Source organism: Giraffa tippelskirchi, chromosome 7, assembly GCF_054371585.1.
Source record: "Giraffa tippelskirchi isolate mGirTip1 chromosome 7, T2T-mGirTip1v1.2.pri, whole genome shotgun sequence".
Taxonomy (NCBI): Eukaryota; Metazoa; Chordata; class Mammalia; order Artiodactyla; family Giraffidae; genus Giraffa; species Giraffa tippelskirchi.
The window spans coordinates 137,532,787-137,559,178 of record NC_137281.1 but is presented as its reverse complement, the minus strand read 5'-3'; the positions used below and the strand labels follow the sequence as shown (position 1 = coordinate 137,559,178).

At 44.7% G+C, this 26,392-nt stretch overlaps 1 protein-coding gene across 6 annotated transcripts; it reads left to right on the top strand.

The window, feature by feature from the left end:
- The first annotated feature begins 1,982 nt into the window (after positions 1-1,982).
- MAX (MYC associated transcriptional regulator X) lies at positions 1,983-26,316 on the top strand. Of its 6 annotated transcripts, none has more exons than XM_081509941.1 (5): positions 1,983-2,204; positions 2,928-2,954; positions 10,287-10,393; positions 23,417-23,547; positions 24,790-26,316. In XM_081509941.1, the coding sequence occupies exons 1-5, from the start codon at positions 2,169-2,171 to the stop codon at positions 24,975-24,977; spliced, it is 489 nt and encodes a 162-aa protein (XP_081366067.1). In that variant the 5' UTR covers positions 1,983-2,168; the 3' UTR covers positions 24,978-26,316. The 6 variants fall into 6 exon arrangements, with proteins under 6 accessions (XP_081366067.1, XP_081366066.1, XP_081366069.1 ...); XM_081509940.1 differs by having other exon boundaries at positions 10,287-10,394; positions 23,424-23,547; XM_081509943.1 differs by lacking the exon at positions 2,928-2,954 and adding an exon at positions 24,019-24,103 and having other exon boundaries at positions 1,983-2,236; positions 10,287-10,394; positions 23,424-23,547.
- The last annotated feature ends 76 nt before the right edge of the window (positions 26,317-26,392 follow it).

Here is a 26,392-nt window from a genome sequence, read left to right as displayed (position 1 = left end):
AGAAACCCATGCTACCTGGTTCTCACCCCCAAGAGGTTCTGACTTAATTAGTTTGGAGTGTGGCCTAGGCATCAGAATTTGTAAAACCCCAGAGTGATTTTAACTTTTAGCCTGGGTTGCCTTATAGCGCTTTGCACATAACTGCCACTCAATCATTGTAATCATGAATTAGTCCTAGGTTCCAGCTAATTTAACTCACCGAAGAACTACTTAACTCTCTGTTTCCCTCTAGTCCAGCAGCTCTTGTAATGATCTGTTTATGTCTATCTCCTGAACTTGGTGTGAAAGGAAGACTGAGACAAAAGTACTTAGAAAAGATAAGTTTACTTGCAAAGATGTGCAGACTTCAAATACAACAGATATTTAAAGGAAAAATGTAAAGATTACCACGTTTATATTTCTCTCTTAGGCATAGATAGTTTGCTTACGTGGGGAGATATGTCACAAATAACATATTTCCAAATTTCTGTATTCAAAAGTCAGGAATAAAATGGTTCTTATTATAGATTCAGTAACTGATAGGGAAAACTCAAGATTTCATTCATTTCAGACATCAGACATAAGAGTAGTTTGGTAACTGTCTTAGGCTTGAAAGTGTCTTGTTTTTCTTCGTATTTTTTCCTCCTGTGGGACTTGATGTACACTTTAAGTCCTCTAGATATGTTTTTATTTCCAAAGCAGTAATGTAACCATCTATTTTAATTTTCAGTTGTCTCCACTGATGACATTAGACCATGAAGAATTTTTAATCTTTCTTTCCACACTGCAGTAAAAATAATCCTAACAAACAAGAAAGACAGCTTTATTACAAAATCTATTTCCAAGCTGTTTTCGACAATTTAAACATTCTCAGGTTTTTAAATTAAGGATTTATTGTGAAGGTATACTTAAAATTGCAGGAGGGCAGCCTCACGTTTGCTTCCACAACTGTGAGCCTCATGAAGACAGAGTCCGTCCCAGTCTTACACATTATGTCATTTCCATGCTGGCACATGTTGGATGTTCAATAAATATTAGTGAAATAGATACGATCACACTTCATGCCACAATATTTAAATAAGATTTTATCTAAATATTTAGATAAGATTTTGCATCAGTTTCCCATTTTGATACTTTTTGCAATTCTTAATTATGGTACTCTGAACTGGGGCACTCCTTAAATTTCTTACTCTACAACAAATTTAGAAGGCGCTTTTATTTCCATGTAAACAGTTGCTGAGGGTCGGGTGTCTGAAAGGATGACCCTCAAGTGAGGAGCAAGATGGTCAGTCCCAGATGAATGGACACTAGATTCTCGTGACTGGGTAAGGTCCCTCAGCGAGGCCAGTGGTCGGTCATTTTGCCAGGCCTGTAACACCATTTAACACCTGCCATTGACACCTCCCCACAGCCAGATCCCAAGGGTCTGCGTGGGCATCCGGACCCGCGCCCCCTAATTCGCTGCTGTAGCATCCCCCAGCAGGAGGGTCACGCCCCAGGGCGCAACGCCGAGCGACTCAGTCATCTAGAAGACAGAGTAAAACCAGTCGCACCAAGGAGAGGCGGCGTTATTTAGGCAGCTGGCTACTCCTCCAGAGCCTCCACCCTGTCCCCTGGGCCCGGCGCCCGGCGCTCAGCCTGTGCCGGGCTCCAGGAGCCCCAGCTCCCTCCACGTGTCCTGTCTTCCCAGCAGCCACCTCTGCCGCCTCGGGAGGAAAATCTCCTGACAACTCGCGGTCTGCGGACTACGACTCCCAGCAAGCACCGCGCCGCTTCTCTCTCCGCCCCCTCCACGGGGCACGCAGGCGCTCTGGGCTCAATCAACAAGCGGGGCTGGCGAAAACTGGATACAGTTCCTTATGGGATTTGTAGTTTTTTTGGAATTAGCTGGGCCGTAAGTCAAAGGGATAAGAACTACAAGTCTCGGCGGCCCCAGCGTGACGAGCCCGGTCACGTGGCAGGGGGCCGACCGGGCGTGCGTGCCGCCGTTGATCCGGTGCTGCAGTGAGGAGGTGGTTCTCGCCCGTGTTGTGTGTGTGTGTGTGTGAGTGAGAGAGCGAGTGAGTGAGTGAGTGAGTGAGTGTGTGTGGGGGGGGACTCGGCTTGTTGTTGTCGGTGACTTCCCCCTCCCCTCCACCCCTCCCCCTTCCCCGCCGCCGCTGCAGTGGCCGCTCCCTGGGCCGTAGGAAATGAGCGATAACGATGACATCGAGGTGGAGAGCGACGTGAGTCCTGGGGCTTCTTCCTTCCCTTGCGGGTTGTCAGGCGGGGACAGCGGCCGGGGTTCTCAGCAGGGCGACGGCGGCAGGGGGCCGGGCAGCCGCCGCCTCCTTCCCCTTCCCCCGCTGGGCCGGGACCCCCTCCGTCGCGCTCCCGGCTCGCTCTCTCCGGGCTCTTGGCCGGAGCGGCCTTCTGGGACTGGAGGTGGGGAGGAGACACGCGGCCTCTGGGACCCCAACCTCCCCCGGTGGAGGAAGGTGCTGCGGCCTCCCGTTCCCATCCTATCCCGTTCAGGATCCGGGGGACAGGGACGGGGTGCGCCGGGGATCCCATTGTCCGGATCCTGGGAAGGGGGACTGCGCTTAGGACCTGCCCTGTCGGCGCGCGACCCCCTGCTCCCGTGACCCGCGGATCTTGGGGAATGAAGGAGGGCGGAGAGGGATTGGGAGTGCCCAGATGCCATGAACTGGGTGCGAGGAGAGGAGAGAGTGCTCTGGATCCCCTTCTGTCCCGGGTCGGATCCCGGAAGGAGGGGCGGCGCTCGAGACCCCCCTGCCCCGCTACCCGATCCCGCTAGGGGGGATGGGGGCGTAGGATGGGGAAGGGGGGGTAGGGCTGACTCCCCACCCGCCGCTTCCTCTGACGCCGGCATTTTCTTTCTTATTATTGAATGTGAAGTGTAAAAATAACTTCTATATTTTCTATTTTTTTTCTCTCTCTTATTCCAGGAAGAGCAACCGAGGTTTCAATCTGCGGTACGTCTCCTACTCTCCATTTCATTTTCATTTCCGTTCAATTCTAGTCCTTTTTGGGGTCGGAGAGAAAAAGAGATTGTTCTGTTACTTTTAATATTGTAGTAAACTCACCTGTTAACCGCTAAGGTGAGGTGGGGCCTTGCTCTGGGGTTCTAGGTGGTGGTGGTGGTGGGGGGGGAGGTTTGCAAATCTCCTAATTCTGGATTCTCAGGTGATAAGTTTCAGTGAATGTAGGTGAGTGAGAGAAGTTGCATGCAAGGAGATGAATCCTTCTGTAGTTTTCAGGTAGGGGCTGTAGCTGTCACTAGATAAGTGGGAAATGAGAAATACATCATGCTGACGTAAGATGTAGTATTACTTCAGGGAAAAGTGGTCATATTTAGTTAGGAACAAGTAGGTTCTAAACCATGGCTGTGTGAAGTTGAAGCCACATGCAGTAATCACGTTTAACCAGAAGTCATGTGACTACTGTAGACCTATGGAATCTCACACAATCTGGTATTATTCTAACGCAGACATTGGAAATGTAGAGGAGCCAAAGGTTGAATGTGAACGTGTCACATTCAGCAGCTTATTGTGGTCTGACTATATTTTAGTTGAAGGAGCAGTATAAAGGCAATAAAAGAATTGTTGAAGAAAAGTGGCATTGCAGAGAGGTTTGCTAAGAGGTGATGGTTGAGACTATCCAGTGTTGTCAGTAATTTCTCAAAGTTTTGTTACAATGTTCTCAGTAGATGGTTCTGTGGATTAAGGTAGACACTAATCTCATGTCCTTGAGACAGTACTATGAGTGTTCCATGAATAGAACAGAGGAAGGAAAAAAGAATAGATACAAAATAAATCAGAATCAGGGAGGAAGAGAAATAAGTAAATCATGCTGTCTAACATTTGACAGATGGGAGCAGTCGGGAGTGGATAGAATGGAGCCCCCAAATTTAGATGCTTCCAGAGGATCCAGGCAGTGAGATAGGAATGAAGTAGAGAGCAGAGGTGAGAACTGGGGGACTAAAAAACACATGCATCTTCTGAAAAGGCAGCCACTGTAGTCCAGTGGGTTATTATGTGAGAATCAGGACTAAGTGTTGTCTTATTTCCCTGTTTTGGAAGAAAGATTAAAAATCCAGACTTTCATGTTATTTTTCTGCTTTTTAAAATAATGTGTGACACAACCAAGTTGTTTAGGGGCTTGCTAGAATTTCAAGGATGCCACTTAGAGACCTCTGGTCTAAGAATTTATCACAGAGTAAAAGCAAGCCCTCTTGTACCTGCTCAATTCTGAGGTTGTCAAAGCAGTTAGGTATTCAGAAAGTGTACTTATTGAGAGCTGATATTTCCGTAAAAATCCAACAATGCGGTTGTTCCAAATAGTAAAAAAGAATTTATTTTTCCTTGGAGTATTTGAAGAAAATACTTTGAGTATTTGCAGTATTGTTAGATACTTAATATCTCTACATACATTTGAAAATTAAATTCCTTTTATTCAGTTACTATTATCCTTAATAATGTAAACATGGAATTTCATGTTTGAAATCTGGTCTGTTTTCCTCCAAGCCTCCAGTTATAAAATCTGCCCTACGGCTTGATCAGAATTGGAGAGTAGGGGTTGTTTAGGCTTCCTTTGAAGAATTATTTAAATTGAAATTACATCAGCTTTCCACTGAGAGAAAAATTTTCTTTATGAAATTTTGGCGTATAGTTCATAAGAGCTTTCTGCTTTTCAAAATATCCATGCACATGGCTGTTGATGTAAATTGTTTTATTAAATTATTAAAATGTTTCCACTCTCCTAGAGTGCTAATCTCATTGTTTTGTGTACATATTTTAAGTTTGCTGTTAAGGTACTCAGGATTTTCCCTTTGACTTTGGAGGGTGGGCAGAAGGAGTGGGTTTGACCCTTTGTTTTTAATTTGACACATTTACTTGCTGAGATGTTTAAATGTTATCTGTTGCAAGATGTTATCTGGCATAGAGAGAAGAAGCAGTAGACAAATTTTATAGCATATCAAGCAATTATTGTGAATACATAGCATTAAAAGGGTTTTTTTTCCCCTGTGTGACTATGTCTGTCTATCTCCTGACATTTAGTATAGATAAATATATTTTTTTAATTTGGGGGGAAACTGTTAAGCTTTGCCTTAGTTCAGAAAAGGATACGGACTGTGAACAACCAAATATTTAGGACTACAGAAGAACTTTTAAGAAGTTATTTTGAAAAGGTTCTGTGGGTCCTAATACAGAAAGAGAAATTCATTCATGTTTTATAATGTGTAACTATAATAGCTACGGCCTTACTGCATAAGAAATGTAGGATATTCAGCAAGAACAGAGGCTTGAAGTAACAGAAAGTGAAACTGACTTGAGTATTTTTTATTGCTGCCTCAGTGCAAATGGAAAACAGCTTCTCCGGTGACCAGTAAGATTTGTTAAAGGAAGTAATCCCAAACAATAATTTTTATTAGTAAATTCACTGTATCTCAGAATGTCACTGATATTATCTTATTTTTATTCTTCTTTGGAGGAAAAAAGTTGCATTTCAAAGAGCTTTCTGGGGCAGGTGTATTTCATGCAAGGTAATACTTGTTTTATTTCTGTTTGGGATTTTTTTTTTTTTTTTTTTTTTGAAGGAATGAAAGTATGTGAGAAACATAGGGCTAGGGTTAGTGTGTTAGAAACCCACTGTCTTTTTAAGCTTATTCTTCATGACAGCTGCACATGTTTCTGTTACAGCATACCTATCTGGGGGATGGTTAGAAACAGATTTGTACAATTCTGTTTCTGGACCTTTCTGGTATGAAATATTTTTAACCTCTCAGAGCTCTTTGTTTTTTTAGGAATTGCAATGTATTCAGAGGGGAATGAGCTTGGTTGGTCACCTTTGAGATTGAAATTTACTCAGGAAATTAGTGTCTTCTACCCTGAATTAGTTGCATGGCATAAGTGCTACATGATACATGTACTTTGTGTTGGCTTAGAGTGTTCACAGTGATGTGGATGCCAAGTTTGGTTCCTAAAAATACTTATGGAAGGGTGATCTTATATTTAAGTCGTTTTCCAAGATGCCAGTAATAGTAACATCGTTGATCAAGGAAAATGGCTGTAGAATGATGGCGTATTTATATGATCTGTTTCCCAAGTTTTTTAAGGCACCAAGTGATTTTTTGAATAGCCTGGAAAACACATATATGTATTGGATGTTAAAAACGTATACTGCAGTTGGCTTGAAGCTGGAGAGGTGTTGGGAAGTTGCCATTTATATCTCCTATTAAGGACCTTAGTGAATTTCTCATCCAAGTTGCCCATAATTTCATGTTGCAGTTTTCATGTTGATTAAAGTGAATTAAGTTGCTTAGAAGTTCAGTTTTATTTATCCTATCTACTTCCCATCAGAAATAATAAATAGATCTTTTCTGATGAGAATTTTGAGCCTATGTATTTCCAGCATTAGTGTTCAATAAGAATACTTTATTAAGTAATCATAAGCAACACTATCTTCCTTCTAAAATATAACTTTTAAATTTCTTAAAGGCAGTAAATGTTTACAGAGCAACTCTTAATCCCATATATGGTGGGAGTTTTCTATATTGATTTGAGAAGATTCCCCTTACAGACGGAATTAGGTATCAGGTAATCTGCAAGAGATGGCATTGCTCTGGAGAATCTTAGGCATCCTTGTAAGTGGAACATTCATTTCCGCATGCGATTTGCCCCCGTAGAACTTGTGGGAAATAATGCTGCTGTCTGATGTAATGCCTCAAAGGAAGATGTATTCTTTATGCAGTAAGTTGGAAGGAAATAATTTTTAAAAATTCCCTCAGTTTTGAACAGCCTTCCTTAGCTTGAATGACCTGCTGCCAGTTTAGCAACTTCTTGGCTAAGGAAATAATGTTTGCCTTCAACATTTAACAACACTTAAGATAACACGTGCTTGTTAGTGTCAGAGATGGACAAATTGTAGGTGAAGATTTGTGTTCTGGCTGCCAGTATGGAAAGTTTGGGGGAAATAATACTGAGAGGCTGAATAAAAACCTTGGCAGAGATGTCAAAGCTGGAATCGATTTGGTGTTGGAGTTCCTGTTGAGCATCTGTGGGCCACTCTTCAGTATCACACGGCCCTTTAGTGGTTCTGTTAGCCTGGGATGCCCTGAAGGAGGGCTTATCTGGCAGAAACTGCAAATCCAGCTTACTTAAAGAGTGACAGCATCCAGCCACTGCTCCTGTAGGATGTATAGGGGAGGTATTTGGGGGCCTGCTGTACAGCCCAAGAATACCTCTCTTGTCTTCTAGAATTTGTCTGGTAGCACCTGTTTTCATTATCAGATATCTTCCTCAGTATAGGTAAGAGAAAGCTGGCTTATCTGAGTTGAGCTTTATTTGTTCAAGACACACAATGTTTGGCCCTTTCCCACCCCCACCCCCCTTTTTTTCTTAACTAGTTTTGAGTTTGTGGAAGGATCTCAGATGCCTTATACTGGGAATCTTCACCCAGTTTTTCATTCTAAGTTCTGAAATCTTGGCCCTTTCAAAAAGGCTTGCCAGCAAGTGAAGATAGTTAACAAAGCAGTGATAAGCCTGGCAACTGGCCCTCCATTTGGATGAATTGCAGGGGAGGGGAATTCATCTGGCTAGACATTTGGAAATTGTTTCCCAAACAGAATTCTCAGTCTTGTATAAAGGTTTTTCATATGGTCTTTTAAGCCACTAGAGGTATTATTTAATCAGAGTTGCCTGAAATTAGGCATGTTAGTTCTGCATGTTTTTAACTTGCTCTTTCAAATGAGGCTTGAGAAGAAGAAAAAATACATCATTGACATTGTCTCAGAGAGCTTTAAAATGGCCTCTGGTTAAGTGGAGCAGCTTGGAGATGGACATGGCAGCAGGGATTGGTCTAAGATTCCACTCTTCTGCTGGTTAAATGGGGCCTGGAACCACCACAGAAATTCCATCCACTGCTTTGAGAACAACAGTCCCCAGCCCAGGCTTTCTACCAGGCAGTGGACTGCTGCCTTTCCTTGCTGAGCCAACTTCTCAAAGTTGGCTGGCTCCCCAGATGAGAAGCCAAGATTTCTGCTGATGGTCCACAGCCAAGTTCACTTACAATCCTCTAACCGAAAGACTTGTCCATTTGAGTCCTTTCAGGGCTCAGTGAATGGGAAGGGGGTAATGCATTGTGGGGATGATTTTGGTGTTAGATTATACTTAGCTCCACCCTTCTAGTGCAGGCCTGAGTGAAACCAAGTCCAACTTGATTCTAGCCATTTGAGATTTGCAGGGCTTTCCCAGAAAGAAAACAGACAATTAGAATTTTATTTGTATCAACAAGAAGGATTGTGGGTAACTGGTGTCATTGCTTCTGTGCACAGCTCTTAAGCTGGGAGGAGGGCCAGGAATCAGGGTGATTTAGTAGACAGGAGTATCTTGGGCTGCTGCTGGATACCAAAGCTGAGCAATTAATTTGCATGTAAATAAACCATCCTAGGGAGTGTGTAGCAAACACAAGGGAGACAGATAGATGCCAAATACCATCTCTCAGCCCTCTTTTAAATTTTTGGTCTAAGAACCAGCCCAACTTAACTATCAATAGATGACTAGAGGGAATGGTAAATTAGAAAAGGACTAGGTACTTAAATATGTTTAATTCCTTCAAGCTATTCATATAGCTGATAGAAGGTACCTGCAATTTTCTTGCTGTAATGCTGTATGATACCTTCTAGCCTCAGGTGATCTGGTCATTCCCTCAGTTTCCCGGTAAATTCCACGTTATCACTGAAGTTCAGCAGACACTCATTTTTACAGAGAATCTAAACGTAAGATTAGGAGAGCTCTAGGTGTGTTCCAGGCATCTGCCCTAAAAACGAGCGCTATGCCATGGAGAACCGTGGCTGTGATGGGAACCATGTGTCCTGTTCATCAGAGCTGTAGGTGAGGTATTGTGCTTGAGAGACCAGGAAGTGACTAAAATTACCACAGTTGTTCTCAGCCTCTTCTTCTCTGTCATGACTCAGACTTTTAGGATTAGATACTAGAATTTCAAGTCCTTTCATTCCCATAACTCTTGTCTTTATAGACTTTTATCTGAACATCTTGTCTAGTACAAAGATTCATTTGAGGCTTTCTTGTGCTAAGCCAAGTTGTTTACTCCTGTTGCTTCATTTTTAAAATTGCAGGTGCTGTGTCTGGGTAGGTTAAAGCTACCTGAACTTCCTGTGTCCAGACTTCCTCTTTAGGTTAGCTCAGTGCAGCATCGTGTATCAGGGGTAAATGCTCAGAGTACAGTATTGCCACTAATTCCCAAACTGCGGATGTGACATTCTTGCTTCAGGTTAAGTCAGCATTTGTGCTCCATTGGAGGGACTGCCCCTGTAATGGGGGTCTACCGAAGTTCCCTTGCAGCGTTCACCCGCACTGTCTTCCACCTGAAGCCAGTGTGTTTTGCCGTCCCTGATTTGTTGGCTGTCTCTGTCCCTCTTAGCTGATTGTTCCTTTGTGATTCTGAGCAGGACAGGATAAGGACTTTGGTCTGTGGGTATTTAGCTACTGCCAAATAAGTGTGACCTGCCACAGGTGCCTGAAGAAATTTATTCAAGAGTATGTGGTTGTCAGAAGGCTTACTGTCTAAGAACTACCTTTCTGGCAGCCTGTGAAGGGAAGGCCTTGGCAGAATAGCACCTTGGATGCACTTAAAAAAAAAAAATAGCTCAGAATGCAGTTGGCGTCTATATCAGCTTTGTCATAGTGATCTCAGATTCATGCATCTGGGTTTTCCAGAGGTTTTAGTTTCTCATATGTGATTTGGCAAGCAGGTCTTAAAACTAGTACCCTTTAGTAAGGTGGAGACCAGAGCAGATTCAGGGTGATATTTTCACATGAAAGAAGTACTGTACCAGTGACCTGACTCCTTTCCTGGGTCCCCGCCAGGGGGAATCTCTTACAGTGGGGATGATCACCTCTTATGAAGGGGCCCACTGCAGCTTTTCCTTGGCCACTTCCTACCGTGGGACTGGCGGCTGTTCTGTCACATAAGTAAGTTGTGGGAGAAAACTGATGTTACAGGAGAGTCACACTTTGTCCCCGTGAATAACTTTTATTTTACTTATGCATGAGCTGGATGCATCGAGCTACTTTGGATGTTCCTGTCGCAAGCCTTGCTCACCCCTTTCTCCCCCTTTAGCAGAGCCTAATTCTGGAGACTCCTAACTGCCCACCTCGACAAATCCTTCCCAGTCCAGTCGCCTGGGACTGCGCTGACAGCATATACTTCCAGGCTGTACCCGCTCACCTGTATGTGGCAGGAGGAGTGACACTGCTAACGTGCTGTTTTTCCCATTCTTCCAGGCTGACAAACGGGCTCATCATAATGCACTGGAACGAAAACGTAGGGACCACATCAAAGACAGCTTTCACAGTTTGCGGGACTCGGTCCCATCACTCCAAGGAGAGAAGGTGAGTTTATTGAGAAAGCTGATGAGCCACCACTAGCTTGGAACGCGCTGTGGGGCTTAGCAGGGTGCTCACCTTTCCAGAAAGAAATGGAGTCTGGGATATTTGGATGACATGGTTTCCTTCATCTTTGATTCTTCAGGGAGTCATCACACACCTTACCTACTCTCTAATTCATCCTTAACAAACCATGTCAGATGTAATGGAGCTGCTTGCTAAGACATCAGTAGGAGCTGTCTTTTATGTAATACAATAAATTACTCAAGAAATTATTATAACAAGAAGCATACAGTAGTTTGGGATAATGCTAGGGATTCCTGAGGTCAGTGATTCTCTGGACCTCCATGGGAATTCCTTTCGTATGGTTCAAAGTGGTATTTATTTTAAATGAAACCTCCCAGGAATGTATGTAAATCAATCTGGACACCAGTGATCTCCCAGTCCAAGAGTAGTTATTATTCCAAAGGCACATATATAAAGAGCATTTTAAATGTGAACTTGAGTAAAGAGACATGTTCACAAGAAATGAAAGAGAAAAATAACCACTCTTCTTCCCCATCCCTCTACCCCATTGGTGGCCTTCCAGAAACTGTTTTCACTGGAGAGTTAGGCACCAACTGTTTCTACGTTTGAAAAACAAAGTCCCAAGCTTTAACTAAAAAGCCTGTAGGTTAGGTCAGTCCTTGAAATTTGGAGAAAATATGTGTTTGCACAGTTAGTTCCATCCTTGACACACAATATAACTGGCTGCTCTCTGCAGCTGTTCATTGGTGTAAGTGGCAAATTTGGAACGGGACCTGTTTTTTTTTGGTCTGGCTGGCTGGCTGTTTTGTTGGTTCAATAATGCAATGTTTCAAGAAGCAACCATGTTAAGAAAAACCTTTGCTCTCAGGTGTGCTTTGAATGGCTCTCCAGATTTAGCTCTGTGGTAGGAGTCCTGGGTTTGTTTGGTTATCCAGAATTAACTTGGATCAATGAAACTGGATGCCATGATGGTTTCATTTTATTTATGCTGCCACTCTGGTAAGCCATGTGCTGTGCACCTTATCGAAGGTGGGACTGTGTGGTTGAAGCATGAGGTGGGTTTGACCTTTATGAAAAACACAAAACAGGCCATGGAAATACCTAGTATTGCAAAACCAGAATTTGCCATGGGTTAGGCCTACTTAGTGTGAACTTGACTTAATGGCCTTGGTCCAAGGTGCTTACCTGGAATAACAGCATTCCTGGGTACAACACTGTCAAAGCATCACAGGAAATCTTTATGATGGGGAGAGAGGCTCACCCTTTTAGTCAGAGTACACACATGCAAAGGATTATCTCTTGTGCTTACCTGAACTATTGACAGTGGGTGCGTATTCATGTGTCATGATACCAATTAAAATGGCTATGGTGAAGTAAATGGACAAGAGCTACCTTTTTCTAAGTCTCACATCTAACCAGGAGTGGTGTCGGGACAGTATGTCCCAAGAAATGGCCTGTAGACCATCTCCCTCAGAATCACTACTGAGTCTGTCTTTCTGGAGGTAGGCCTAGAGATCTGTATTTATAACTAGCAGTCAGATGATTCTTAAGTTTGAGAGCACTTTGGGAGAGGTCAGCTCTTAAGAGCTCAACTCTACCTTTATCTTACCTAGTCTTTTTTTACATTATTGTAACATTCTTCCTTAGGTCCTTAAAAATCACATTACCATAATCCTGTTGTCTCCTTTCTTCAAGGAAGTTGACAGTTTGAATTTAGTAACCTTACAAATCTTACAAATAGTTGTCATTCATTGTAACCCATTCATTTACTCACTGACTCCATTCACAAATATTGAGGATCTGTTGGAAGCTAGGCATTGTCTTAGATACTAGGAATACTGCAGTGAACAAAGCAGACGAAAGCAGCTCTTAGTCTGGTGAGGAAAAGATTGAAAACAAACTAATAATATATATACATATTATGTCAGATAAGTGCTATCGAGAAAATTAAATAAGGAAAGAAGGGTTGCAGTTTTCATTGGGGTGGGCCAAAAAAACACACACTGGCAAGGCAACAGACTTGAACCATGCATCTGTCTGGTGATGAGCATTCCACGCCAGGGGAGGCAAGTGGAACAGCCCGGGGGCAGGAGCCTGGGAGCATTCCTGGGCCTCTCAAGGAGACAGAGGCCGGGGTGGCCAGAATGGAGTGAGTGAAGGGATAGTGGCAGGAGGTGAAGTCAGAGAAGTAGCAGGAATAGGGGAGAGGAGTGGTCAAGGGGCCAAGTTTCTTTGAGCAGATGAACAGAGCACCAGTGGCAGTTTACCAGGTTCCTTCCCGATTTCAGGATGCTTCTGTGTGTTCTAGTGCAAATGTTCATGTTGAGCATGAATAAAGGAAGTGGCTATTACCTCTGGTTGAACCCCAGCCCTTTCCCACTAAGTTTCACAATCTTTATTATTTTCCTTGTCTGCTGACACTGTTCATAGGTGCTGCGCTGAGTCTCACAGAATACTCTGGTCCCTCAGACTTCCGAGTTTTCACTAAATGTTGCAATTTTTTTTTTTTTTTAAAGTGGTATTCGAACCAAAGGAAATTGGCTAATTCTTGGTTTGGATTGCAGCAGTCAAGGGTCTGACATTATGTAAATAATCCTGAAATGATCATTTTGCCCTGTGAGTTGTAAGGGTGCTTAGATCAGTTTCTTGAAGGGAAGGCCCCAGTCTCCTTTGATTTGTGCATCTGTATGTTCCAGGTGACTTCTCTCTTAGTATTGGGACTATTTGGCCTACGTGTTCTAAGCCTTTTGTCTTTTAAAGGAAAACTAATACTGATTGAATTGGAGTCTAATCAAGAATGGGGGATACTTGTACTAAAAAATACCCCTCCAAAAAAATAAAACAGCTTTAAATGTGAAACCCAAATCCTATCCTTTGTTTCCTATAATTTACTATAAAATGTTCACCTTTTGCTTAAATAAAATGTCAGTATTAACTAATATCTGTATTGCAATATAAGATGAAGTCTGCACAGTAGTTCTCTGAGGTGAGGATTACACTGTCATAACTGGACAGTTACTACTGCTAGCCCCTGCCATTGTTACATATGAGAAATGAGGGAGCAGGCTCAAGAACATGATTCCAGTCCATAGACAGGGACTAGAACTCAGGGACTAGAACTCAGGACTGCCGATTGCCGAGTTAGTCTTTCTACCACACCCTAGGGATAAATAACTTTAGAACATTTTAAAGAAATTTCCTTAAATTCTTACACCTTGTCTTCATATTGGGAGCTTCCCCTGGATAGGGCCAATATCTTCGCAGTGTGTCATACTAGGGTTACTACTAAAATGTTCTCCCCTGAAGTAGCATATGTAGGCAACACTGAAGTGCAGAGTTAAAGGTCACTGAAGTTTGTAAATTTGTCTGGGTCCATATTGCTGCTCTGAGAAATAGATGATTATAGTTGGCAGTCCAGTTGGGTTTTGCCATAGATTGCATTGTTTGCAAGTGGCCTCTTGAGCTTCTGTTGCTTGAGTCTTATTTCCCATAGTTTTTCAGCTGGACTCGGAGCCCACAGGAAAGATAGAATGGAATTAGAACTATAAGCCAGTCAACCAGAGTAAGGAAAGTGAGTGAAAGTGAAGTCACTCAGTCGTGTCCGACTCTTTTCGACCCCATGGACTAGCCTACCAGGCCCCTCCATCCATGGGATTTTCCAGGCAAGAGTACTGGAGTGGGTTGCCATTCCCTTCTCCAGGGGATCTTCCTGACCCAGGGATCAAACTTAGGTCTCCCGCATTGCGATTGCGGGCAGACGCTTTACCGTCTGAGCCACCAGGAGTAAGGAAACAAGGGCAAAAACAACTGTGACCCCATTTTTGCAAAGGAAGACACTACTGTTCTTGAACAGAATTATTCTTTCTTTTAAGGGTCCTTAGTTGGGTCCTAGGGAGTGTTGCCCAATGGCTTGCTGGCTGTGAGCTCACCCTGTTGTGTGTGTCTGGGGTGGGTGGGGGTGGCGGGGAATGGTATACCTGGTGGTGAGCATGTCAGTTTGCCTTTCATGGCAAACTGCCTAACTCTGCCCCCACCCCCAATAAGTTAACCTCAGCCCCTGCACCAGAGAGATTGCCTCCAATCACAGTGTCTGCTTGACATGGTTGACTTTAGTGATACAAGGTTCTGTTTCAGCATTGCCATGTGTAGCTAAATGGTGGTTTATAGTAATTTCTCATCTTCTAAGTCTCTTCCTAAATGCCTGTTTATCATACTTCATTGCTCTCTGAGGCAGTGGTGCTCTGGATTTCTCCCTTTTTGGATAGAGATGTGTTAAAAAGAGATTATAATCTAAGATGAAAATAAAGAAAAACAGTGTTTCTTCTGCTCAACAATTGAGAGTGCTTCTAGGCAGTGAGTCAGAGTCCCTTCTATTTGGGTGAGACTGAAGGCACTGCCTCTGCCAGCTCTGGTCACAGACTCCGGCTCGTGGTAGGTCCCCAGAATGAGCGCCAGAGGAAACAGTGGGCTTGCTCAGCTCTTTGACGCAAACAGCACAGCCAGCGTGGTTGTGCTCATGTGTTTAAATATGAGCGTCGTAGAGATTTAATACATGGTGTCTACTCTTAAGGATCGAGCTCTCTTGTTAGGGGAGAGGATTATACCTAACAACAATAACAACATGCTGAACATCAGGTAAGCGGTCAAAACACGGAGCTAATTTGTTTCATCTTCATTAAAGCCCAGTGTCCTTAACAGGTAAATGTTGAAATCAAATAGCTTCCTTACAGCCAGGAAACCTAACAGTTCTGACAGCTGAAGGTCAGTATCCCTGTTAGACTCACTCAGCCCTGTGGCCCAGGCACTTATCCCAAGTATAACTGTACATGTGTTTGTGTAGTTATTTAATGGCTGTCTACCCATCTCCCATACTTCACCATACTAAGTACTGAAGGCAGGGAGAATATCTTTGGTCATATTTCTTCCCTTGGAGCCTGGCACACAGTAGGGAGCAGAGTGAGTGTTTATTAACTGAAGGAAGCCCCCTCTCCACCTACCCTTGTTCCATTGGGAGGGGCTCACTCTGGTGGACACCCTTTGAGGCAGGCAGTTCATTTAACAGCACTATCTCTACATCATATCTAGGCTGCTGAAAGGATTGTCTTTTAAGTGAAACGTAAACCACAGCCCTACCCATTTCACCTCATTACCCATCAGTTAGTACCTGACCAGACTCCAACTTGGGCATTTCTTCTTAAAATTTCTACATCTTAAGTTGTTGTCCACAGTTGCCCAGATCTCCCTTAAGCTCTGGGCTCAGTAACTGTAAATGTAGTTTGTATTTGACTTCTTCATACTTTTGCACTGCGAAAGCCTCCAAGGGTTTTTCAGTGCCCATCGAGGTAAGGACTGGTATTCATGTTCTCTAAATAAGGTTCCCAACTTGCCCTCCTGCTTTTTCTGCCGCTTCCCTCGTTGTGGAGCAGTGTACACCCTCCTCTGTGCAGGAATGTCATCCTCAGGTTTATCTAAATTCTTTCCTTCCTCCGAGGTCCCAACTCCAGCCTCACCACCCAGATGACATTGGGGTTTCCCAGTGAAGAGACCCACTTACAAGGACTCCCCAGCTCTCTGTGTGTCCTGCTCTTGTGCCTTCCTGTGTTTCTCCCTGCCTGGGCCTCCCCTGCCAATCAGTCTCCACCTGCCCCTTGTCAACGGCCCACATCAAATGCCTCAGCACCCTGAGAACCCTGGGGTATCACTATCCCTGACACGCCAGTGGACTTTCATGGAGCCTCTCCTCTGCCTTCCTTTTTTTTGTGTGTAACAATCTTATCACCTAACTGAAGGGTGCACTCCCTGAGGGCAGGAACTTTGTCCATCCTTCTGAAAGTCTGTGCTACACAGTGCTGGAGGGCTCACGACATGGGGAAGACTAGAGAGCCATGAAACTCAGCGACTTGAAAGGATAGGAATTGGTTACTAGGCCTTCCCTCCAGCATTTCTTTTTCTTTTTTCCCCTCTAATAAAATTGCAAGAAACTTTGGGAAAATGGGAAGAAGAGGAACAGCCCTTCCATTCCTATAATACAACTACAACCTTTGCTTTATTCTAAGATTCTAAGATAAGTGGTGTCCAGTGGTGTCCAGTGAGCCAATGTGAGCCACAGATAACATTTGAAATATAATTTAGTTTATAAATACAACTAAATTTTCTAGTTGACATAGTAAAAAAAAAAAGATGAAAATAATTTTTAATAGTATGTTTTATTTACACTTCCTGGGTGGCTCAAACAGTAAAGAATCTGTCTGCAATGCAGGAGACCCAGGTTCAGTCCCTGGGTTGGGAAGATCCTCTAGAGAAGGGAATGGCAACCCGTTCCAGTATTCTGGCCTGGAAACCAATGCCACCAATTTCATGGACAGAGGAGCCTGGCGGTCTACAGTCCATGGGGTCACAAAGAGATAGGACTGAGCAAGTAACACAACACAAAAATAAGTATGACTTCCATATGTAATCAATATATTAAAAATTACTAATGGGATTTTATATTATTTTCTTGCACTATGTTATAATCCAGTGTGTTTTATACTTATAGCACTTCTCAGTACAAACTAGTCACATTTCAGTACTCATTAGCCACACATGGCTAGTGGCTATCGTACTGGACAGTGCAGTTCAGAGATACACTCTCTCCATCCCATTTTAATATGACTGAAATTTGACATCTCCAAGTGGATGTCAAACAAAGCTGGCTCCTTTTTCCTCTCTCCCTAAAGCTGCTATTATTAAATTCATGTGCTTACTGATGGAGTCTCAGAAGCAGGAGTAAAATGGTATGCTCCTGGGCTTTTCGTATGCATGCTTCACATGGGTAAAGGCTATAGTTTGTTGCTTTCACATAACATGTCCTTTCCCCAAGTGATAGAATGTTCATATTTAGACATCAGGCGTGTTTCTTTGGACCATCTAGGTTTCCTCCAGTTTTTTAACTCAACAAATAATGTAGTGATGCACATCCTGGTGCATGTGGCTGTTCCCATAAAATAGATTCCTACAAGTTGGGTAGTTGGGTCTAGTGGTAAGAACATCTGATTTTTTTGCTGTATGTTGCCAAAATGCTTTCCAGGAGGGTAGTTTTCATGTGTTCTTTCTTTTCATTTTCAAGTAAATTCTAAAGATTAGTCTTTTGGTATTGTTTTGAGAGTACCGATTTTACCATCACTGGATTTTTTTTTTTGAAGGAGGTGACTAATTTAGTAAGCCAAAGATAGTAATTAATTTTGTGTTTTGTCTGTTGCCTGTGAGAGTAAGTCCTTTTCCACATGTTTATTTACTAGTTGTGTTTCCTCTTTGGAGGAGCCCTGTGCTCCTGTCCTGCGTGATCATAGTTTCATGGGACAGTGTCACACCTTCATTTCAAACTACCAAGGGCCCAAGATAAAAGAATACAGGGTTTGAAACGTGTCTTGTGTTGACCCTTAAACAGATGTCTGGCTCCCAGCTTTACCTATGTCCTTTATGGGGTGTGATACCTTTGCCTCCTCTAGTAATCAAGAACATGATCCCTTGGGCTGGGAGGGGCTGGCACAGGAGGCCTTGGAGGAGCCACATGGCTGTGCTGGTTCTGACCCCACAGCCTTCTAGCCTCCCTTGTTGGCACTGATGGTGGTTCCATTTTGGAATGAACTAGTTTACTGCAGACCCAAATTTCTTGTGTGGGTGCTTTAATTTTTGTTTCCAGAAAATGGCTTAATCAGTTGAAAATGTATACCAGCTTTGCCCTAGCCCTGCCTTTCTTTACCATGTGTAAAAGTTTGTGCAGGTTTCAGAAAATAATGGTTTTATTTTCTTTAAAATAACTAGTGCAAAATAAAACATGTCAGTTGGTAAGTCAGCCAGTAGTTTTTCATTCCCCACGATATGGGATTTTGGTTCTTAGGAGAACAGGGCAGCTGTCGCATCAGCCCAGTAGGATCTGATTTTGACGGGAGGAAAAAATGATAAATTCAGCAAAGATGACTGTTTCTCAGATCAGCATTAGGACCCTAGTGAACAGCAATGATGTTTCTGTTGTTAACAGTCTAGCACTACTCTTCTCTTCCTCACCTTTCCCCACCTGCTTTCTAAAACAGCTTGGACTGATACACAAACACAAAGATGTACAGCTCCAGAAATGTATGGGACTCTTGCCCTATATGAAAAATTTTGAGAGCCACTGCCTTAAATGGGATTTAGTAACCATGGACGTCATTCTAAACATCAGTGTTAAGTACTTTAAGAATCATTTGGGACCTTTAAAGGGTACAGATTAGAGTCAAACTCTTGGGTTTGGGGCCTCTGGTGAAATATGTATTGATCTTGCTGCAGCACATAAGGTGAGTATACTCTGTTCGCAAGCAGAGTTCTGTTCAAGTGGGTGCCTTTGGAGGCTGGGGTGGCTCTTTTGTCCATCTCCTTGCTGCTCTGGGCACAGATGCAAACAGGCAAGCAGCTGCGGACAAGCAGGAGGAGGCAGGAACCGCTCGGCCCCTGAGCCACGCTGGGTTGTCTCCATTGTCCATTTTAGGTTTCTCCTCTTAGGTGATACAGCCAGAGCAGTGTGGGGAGCTCGCATCTCCTCTCAGCCGTGGCCCAAGTTCACTCAGTTCTCTTCAAACTAGCTTGCATCTTCTGGCTTTTCCTCTTTATTTGCTTCTTCTCTGCTAGGAGACTCTTTGGGTTTCACTTGCCTCAAAGAAAAAAACAATCTTCCTTCTATGCTGCTTTATTATATGCTACTTTTTTTTCCATTTCTTTTTCAACCTCATTCTAAAAACCAGTCTTCATCTTTGCTTCAGCTTCAAGTCACTTTTGCACCCATTGACCTATGTGAAGGTGATTTACCTAAATTCACTTTTCAAGGAAACCACCCTCACCAGGCTCTTCATTCATGTCCTTATAGACAAATTGGGTGATTCTTTTGTAGTCCTTGTCTTCCTGCTCTGACTCTCCAAATTTCATTGATCTTCTTTCTTAGTTCCATAGCCTCCTCTCTGGTCCCAAAATAAGGGTGCCTGGGTTCAAATCTTGACTCTATTACCTACTGGTTATTTAACATCAGACAAGTTACAATGCTGTGCCTCAGTTTCCTCGTGTATAAAATAGGGGAACTAACACATCAGAACTAACACAACAAAGGTCCATCTAGTCAAGGCTGTGGTTTTTCCAGTAGTCATATATGGATGTGAGAGTTGGACTCTAAAGAAAGCTGAGTGCTGAAGAATTGATGCTTTTGAACTGTGGTGTCGGAGAAGACTCTTGAGAGTCCCTTGGACTGCAAGGAGATCCAACCAGTCCATCCTCAAGGAAATCAGTCCTGAATATTCATTGGAAGGACTGATGTTGAAGCTGAAACTCTAATACTTTGGCCACCTGATGCAAAGAACTGACTCATTTGAAAAGACTCTGACGCTGGGAAAGATTGAAGGTGGGAAGAGAAGGGGACGACAGAGGATGAGATGGTTGGATGGCATCACTGACTCAATGAACATGAGTTTGAGTCAAGTCTGGGAGTTGGTGATGGACAGGGAGGCCTGGCATGCTGCAGTCCATGGGGTCACAAAGAGTTGGACACAACTGAGCAACTGAACTGAACTGAACACATCAGAAGGTTGTGTGAGGGTGCCTGGGATTGTGTAAGTCCTCAGCTGCTGCCATTATCCTCATCATTGATACTGCTGTGTGCAGCCGTGGCTCTGGAACACCATCTGGCAAGGGTGTCCAGTGTCCTTTCGCGTGGCTCCCAGAGGGAAAGAGAAGCCCCAGTTGCTGTACAGTAACTCACACTGTGCTGGCCCAGTGCTGCTTCAGTCCCACAGCCACAGGCCCTCCTGTGCTGGGACTGTGTCCAGACCATTCAAGGGTTCTGTTTCTGCTGAGAAAGGCAGAATAAGAATTAGTGTCTTCTAATTGTAAAAACTAGCAGGAAAGATTATTCATTCAGATCTTTCCTGGATACCCAAAGGCAACAGTCAATCTGTGGACATGTTGATCTACCAAGTGTTATCTGCTCAGGGACGCTCACATGAAGATTGCTGACTCAGCGACTGGGCACCATTTAGAAAACAGAAACCGAAAGCCCAGGGCCACTCCATAGTCCAGGCCATAAGGCCCAGGATTCTTGCCGGCTTCATGTTTACTGTTCATAGTATAAACTCATAAAGGCAAAGTGCTGCCCACACCTTCCCCCTGTGGCTGGTCACACGATCTTATATGGTTTGTTAAACTGGGGGTTTGGTTTGTAGAGACGGGGTTTTCAATGAGTCTGTCCTGTTCTACCTTCAACCTTTTACTTTTTCTTTCCTGGACTTCATGCACTCATAAATTTTGGGGAATTCTGTCGTTTGTACTTGAAATTTTTTCTTGTGGGATTTTACTTCTTGTTGAGAACACTGGAGAAGGCAAAATAAAGTTAACTGAACCATACTTTTGGATTTTCTAAGAGGGGGAGGGGGACAACCTGAAGTGGCCTGGGTACTTTTCCTTAGCAAGGGGTGGGTATGGAAGAAGGGCAGCGCTTGTTAGCATTCTAGAGGCTGCTGGGTTAATTCCAATCTCTCCTTCAATGGAGACCTCTTGATCCCAATACATTCCATTTTCTGAGCAGCTATGAATTGTATTTTCATCCAGAAACTGGCCTGAAGTGGAAAGACTTCCATCTCTCATGGTATCTTTCTCTTTGGTTTGTTGCGCTATGCTCATGGCTCACGTTTCACTTTGTGATTTCATGTATGAACACCCCGTGATTTCACGTATGAACATGTGAAGAAGAAAGTGGTAGCACTCAGGCTGCTACTCAGTGTGATCACTTGTTAAAAATTGTCACTAAGCATTTGCAGGTGCTTTCCTGTTCAGAGATTTTGCTTTTTTCCCTTGTGCTAGATACAAATGAGGAGTTAAATAAGGTTAAAGTTGCATTCTGGGAGCAACAGTCAAAAAAAAAAATAGGCAAATTTAAAGAGAGGCTGTGATGTAAATATGCATGGCAATTAGATCAGTGATGGAATGCATAGAATTTGGAAGGCTCAGTGGGGTCAGAGAGTTTCTCGTCCGATAAGAAATAGCCACGCGAGAAAGACTGTGTCTGCGGTCACAGAGCACATTAAGGACAGGACTCCGGAGGCACCCATCTGCTGGATTCCTAAACTCTTCTCCCCACCCTGCCATCCTGCCACCTATCCTACTATACGTGTTTTTAATCCCCTCTCTAGCATCCAGAGAGGCAGGGTATTTTAATTAGTCCCTTCCAAATATGTGCCCCCCCCCATTTTATCACCCAGTGATTAACCCTAATAAGTCTCCTTTGGCAGAAATGGGAAACAGCCTCTGAAGTGGCCTTGTAACAAGAGTTGCACACCCCATCCCCCCACCCCCCATCGGTAGGTGCCCTCACTCTTTCTACATCAGCTGACTTACTCAACTGAAGACAGAGACCTGGTCCTGTCTCCACCTTCGTGCCCTTGCCTATGCTGTTCTCTTCACCCAGAGCAACCCTCTCCCACAAATTCTGCCTCAGTCTAACCCACCCTGACCCACTGGTTCAGATGGGAGCCTGTGTGTGCAGAGCCAAGGCTAATTCCTGGCACACACAAGGTGACCACCCCGGCCAAAAGCCATCTTTCCCGTGGCCTTTCTAATCTATACTACTCAAGTTACACTTGTTGGTACTGCCCTGTGATTTGTCTGTATATAGATATGTTTATCTCCTCAACTAGATAGTAAGTAAGCATCTGGGCAAAGAAGCCATGACTAATAACATTTTGTTTCCCCACAGTGTCTGCTCTGTGCCCCACACATAATTCACACCAGATAAAAATGGTTGAATAGGAACAGTTTCCTTTTGAGGAAATTGCCTTAAGTATGCTGTAAGAGGAAAACCTGGGGACTCTAGTACTTGTGAGAACTGGTGAATAAACCTAGGCCTTCCAAACCTCTCTGATACCCAGCTGTGCTGGAGTCTATGAGTTGAGATTGTCAGGGTTTACTACAAGTGGGTATAGTTTTGCTTGCCTGAATGTGGCTGTTTTCTTTGCCATTTAAGAAGCTTTGCTTCTGCTCAGGAGCCTCAGTGGCATGACTGCCGGACTTCGGCTACTAGACTAGCTTGTCTTGGGCTTCAGTTCTCTGGGCCTTGTACCATATTCTGCCAGTTCAGTCTGTTGACTGCTTGGTCATGAGTAATTCAGGCCATGTTTGCAACCCTACAGGGAATCTCCCAGACAAGTTTGACTTCCAGGGGCCAAGTAACCTGACATCCATTTTGTTAGCTCATTAACTTGTTCCTCTGACAGGGCAGTGCCTAGGCGACCCTCAGCCATGGTAAAGGTGTGGTTGCTTCCTGAAATGGCCCAATCTCATGCCCTTCCTGTGTTGACACTAAGCTCTGACAGCTTTCACAAGCGTCTCCTTAGCCAGAGAGGTTGAAAGAGTGACTCGGTCACATAGCTTAGTTGGAACTAGTTAACAACGGTCTGAGCACTTGTCTGAAATCTCGGACCTTGATGAAAACCTTTGTACCCATCCCCATCCTAAGCCAGCTCCAGCTGAGATCTTGATCTTGTCTTTCTGGACCAGCTGCCTATAGCCAGGCCCTAGCAGAGAGTGAGTGACCTTAGCTCTCAGTTAAAATAGTATTTTAATGTTTTCAGAACAGCCTGGCTGAAGACGTGAAAGCAACCTCAAGAACCAAAGGGGCTGGGTAGGAAACAAGTTCAGGATTGAGACAGATCTGAGTTTGAGTCCAGGCTCTACACCCTTTAGCTGGTGATTTTGAATAAACCAGTAAACTTCTCTGAGTCTCAGGTTCCTGGTGGAACCACTTCTCTCAGAGTGCCAGTGAGGTAAGCTGTGGAAAGCAGCTGGTGCCTTGATCGGCATAAAGAAGATTCTCGACAGCACTTAGCGCTTTGTGCCCTTCCCGCTCCTGCTCATGTCCCCTCGTGTGGCCTTTGCTGAAAAGAATGGTTTCCTCGCTGCATGGACTAGGTCTTTATTTTGTCCCCTCTGCTTTTTCTCATATTGCAACAGGCATCCCGGGCCCAAATCCTAGACAAAGCCACAGAGTATATCCAGTATATGCGAAGGAAAAACCACACACACCAGCAAGATATTGATGACCTCAAGCGGCAGAATGCTCTCCTGGAGCAGCAAGGTGAGCAGTGGAGCTCGTGGGGCAGCTGGCCCTGCTGTGCGCCAGCCAGGTCAGGGCCTTGCGCCAGGGCCTGCAGAGTCAGAACCAGTGATGGAGCCATGCTCCTGAGCAGCTGCGGCCCTGCTGCTTGGGCCTGTAGTCGAGTGTAGCCATCCTGAGGAAGGACCTGAGCCCTCGGTGGGGGAACAGTGGAGTCTAAGGCTTAGCCATCTGGAGACTTTTTCTGACCTGCTCGCTCTCCCCTTCTTGGGGCTCAGGTGTTTCGCTGATAGTAGGGATCACAGCTGGCCTCAGGTGCCTCAAAAGAGCTGTGAGGTCCTTGGAGTGGAGTGTGCTTTGTAAGTGCCAGAGACTCCAGCTGTTCAGGGACAGTGAGCGCTCCCCATGTCAACGGTGTCCACTCAGGGCAGCCCATGGGCCAGGCCCATGCTGTTCTCCAATGCTCACACCCGCCTTTTCCTACAACCACAGGGGAAAGCGAGAGCTGATCAAGTTCTTTGTTCCTGGGGAATTCACTTCTCTTCCTCCCTCATGGAAGATGCAAGTAAAAGGAAATGCAAGTAACCGTCTGGGTTAGAACATCTCAAATAAAATAAACTAAACCAAAATAAATGGGTTGACCTTCCAGGCTCAAGATGAGCTGAACCGAGGGATGGGCAGTGGGAGGCGGCAGCGGGTTGGTTACCGGGCCGAGCAGCCTGCATGTAGGGGCTCTGTGTTGGAAAACCCAGGTACTCTGTGTATTGGTGACTTGCTTCCAAGTGTCCAGCTTGTCTTTCCTAGTGGATCTTGTACATGAGAGCTAAGCCAGAACTTCTTTGGCTGGTACATCTTCTGTCATCCTTCCCTGCTAATGTGTGACCCTCACACCTTTGTGGAGCCAGGCATTGCCGGGCCAGCTGCGCTGTTACTGCACTGCTGGGTCCCACAGGGAGCTCGTGTTCCTCTCTCTGTACTGGGCTTCCATGGCAGGACGGTGACATCACACACCTTCTCTTTAGGGTTGGGTGGCATTGCAGAGTGGCTGGCCGTATCCACTGAGCGCTCGTGTCTGGCTGGGAAAGGCAGAGGGAAATGAAGTGTGCAGGTGGACCAGCCACCAGAAGGGAGTTAAGTTATGAGCCACCCTGAGCCTTGGGGGCCAGCATGCCCTTCGGAAGAACAGGCTGGACCCCAACCCGAGACTCGGTTCCTCCCCTAGTCTCCAGAAGGCTGTAACCCGCTCGCTTGGTTGCCTTTCAGTCCGTGCACTGGAGAAGGCGAGGTCGAGTGCCCAACTGCAGACCAACTACCCCTCCTCAGACAGCAGCCTCTACACCAACGCCAAGGGCAGCACCATCTCTGCCTTCGATGGGGGCTCGGACTCCAGCTCGGAGTCGGAGCCCGAAGAGCCCCAAAGCAGGAAGAAGCTCCGGATGGAGGCCAGCTAAGCTCCGCGGGGCAGGCCAGCAATAAAAACTGTCTGTCTCCTCCGTCGTCTTATCCTCCTTTCAGTTCATCTTTAGAACCCTCAGAACCATTTAAGAGACTCTATTTTTTTTTCCTCTTTCTCCTTTTTTTTTTTTTAATTTTATTTTTACATAGAAGCTCTTGGACAACAGCTCTCGTTCTCCTTCCCCATTTCCACTTTTTTTTTTTTTTTTTTAAACATTTCCCTTCAGGGATTCCCTGTCCCCACCAGGAATTTTTAAACCAAAACACCCCAACTTGGCAGCTTTTTCTGTGGAGGACAGACGGCCGGCCAGACCTCTGAGCACATGGTGTCCTGACCACCCACCAGCTCCTCCAGCCCCGCCGGGCATGTGCCCGGGGGACTCCTGCCCTACCCAGGCCTGTCCTTCCGGGCCATCCTCACCTCTGTTTGATAGACTTTGTGAATCTGTGGACTGCTCTACTTTCAGAAGATGACCAGTTTGGAGTAATCAGAATTATTCCCCCTTCTTTTTAAGGATTTTTTTTTTTTTTCCTAAAAGGCTATTTATCGCTCCTATTGAAAGACCAGATCCTTGAAGAAGTTTGTGGTATAAAAGGAAGTGGGGACAGATTTGCAGCGCAGAGTCTTGGCCTGTTTCACTCCTGCTTCTCTCAGCTAGACTTAGGGAGGCTGTGTGACACTTGTGTGGCGTGAGGGGACGGCAGCAGTGGAGCGGTAGCCGCCAGAGGGTGGTAGGGGGTGGGTGGGCCAAGGAGGGAGGATTGGGTGGGGTAGAGGTTTTGTATTGAGGGCCAGTGATGATGTTTTGATATTTATTTCCTGCTACTGAAATTTGAACCTGAGTGAATTGTCCCTATTTCTGATGATGTCGGTATTGCAAAGCGACAGATTCATAAAGTAATGATCAAATCTTCCTTTCTTTCCGTGTGTATTTCTAAGAAATAGAGCCAACTGATTTTGTATGTAAATACCAAGAGCGGTTCACCTCGTACTAAACCCGCACCCCAGTGCGGACCCCTCCCCACCCTCGCCCCCCGCCTCCCCTTCCGACTGTCCTGGAACCTGTCCCCATTATGTGATCCAGCCCTGGTTCTGGCTGCGGTCAGCAGATCCCAGTGAAGGGTTTTGTGTGTTTAGGCCTCATTTCTTTGTCTTTTTCCTACTCTGTTCCCGGCATTTGCTGATTTCTAGTGTATACTCTGTAGTCTCAGTCCGTGTTTGATTCCATTCCATGGAAATAAAAAGTATGTTGTACATACTGCTGAAGAATTGTCTTGCAAGTTAAGGCTTTCCCCTTTACTATAAGACTATAAATAAAAACTTATTTTATCCTTCTTGGTGGTGGTGTCTTCTTGCCTTGGCAAAGGCCAAGATGGTGGAGGCCACTGGGCCCATGTGGGGGCCTGAGAG

Bases quoted from the DNA above. Each gene is read 5' to 3' on its own strand.
- MAX (XM_081509938.1), top strand. From the start codon at position 5,342: ATGGAAAACAGCTTCTCCGGTGACCA. The intron at 5,525-10,286 runs GTAATACTTGTT...CCATTCTTCCAG, and splicing joins GCAGGTGTATTTCATGCAAG to GCTGACAAACGGGCTCATCA. The intron at 23,548-24,789 runs GTGAGCAGTGGA...GTTGCCTTTCAG, and splicing joins TGCTCTCCTGGAGCAGCAAG to TCCGTGCACTGGAGAAGGCG.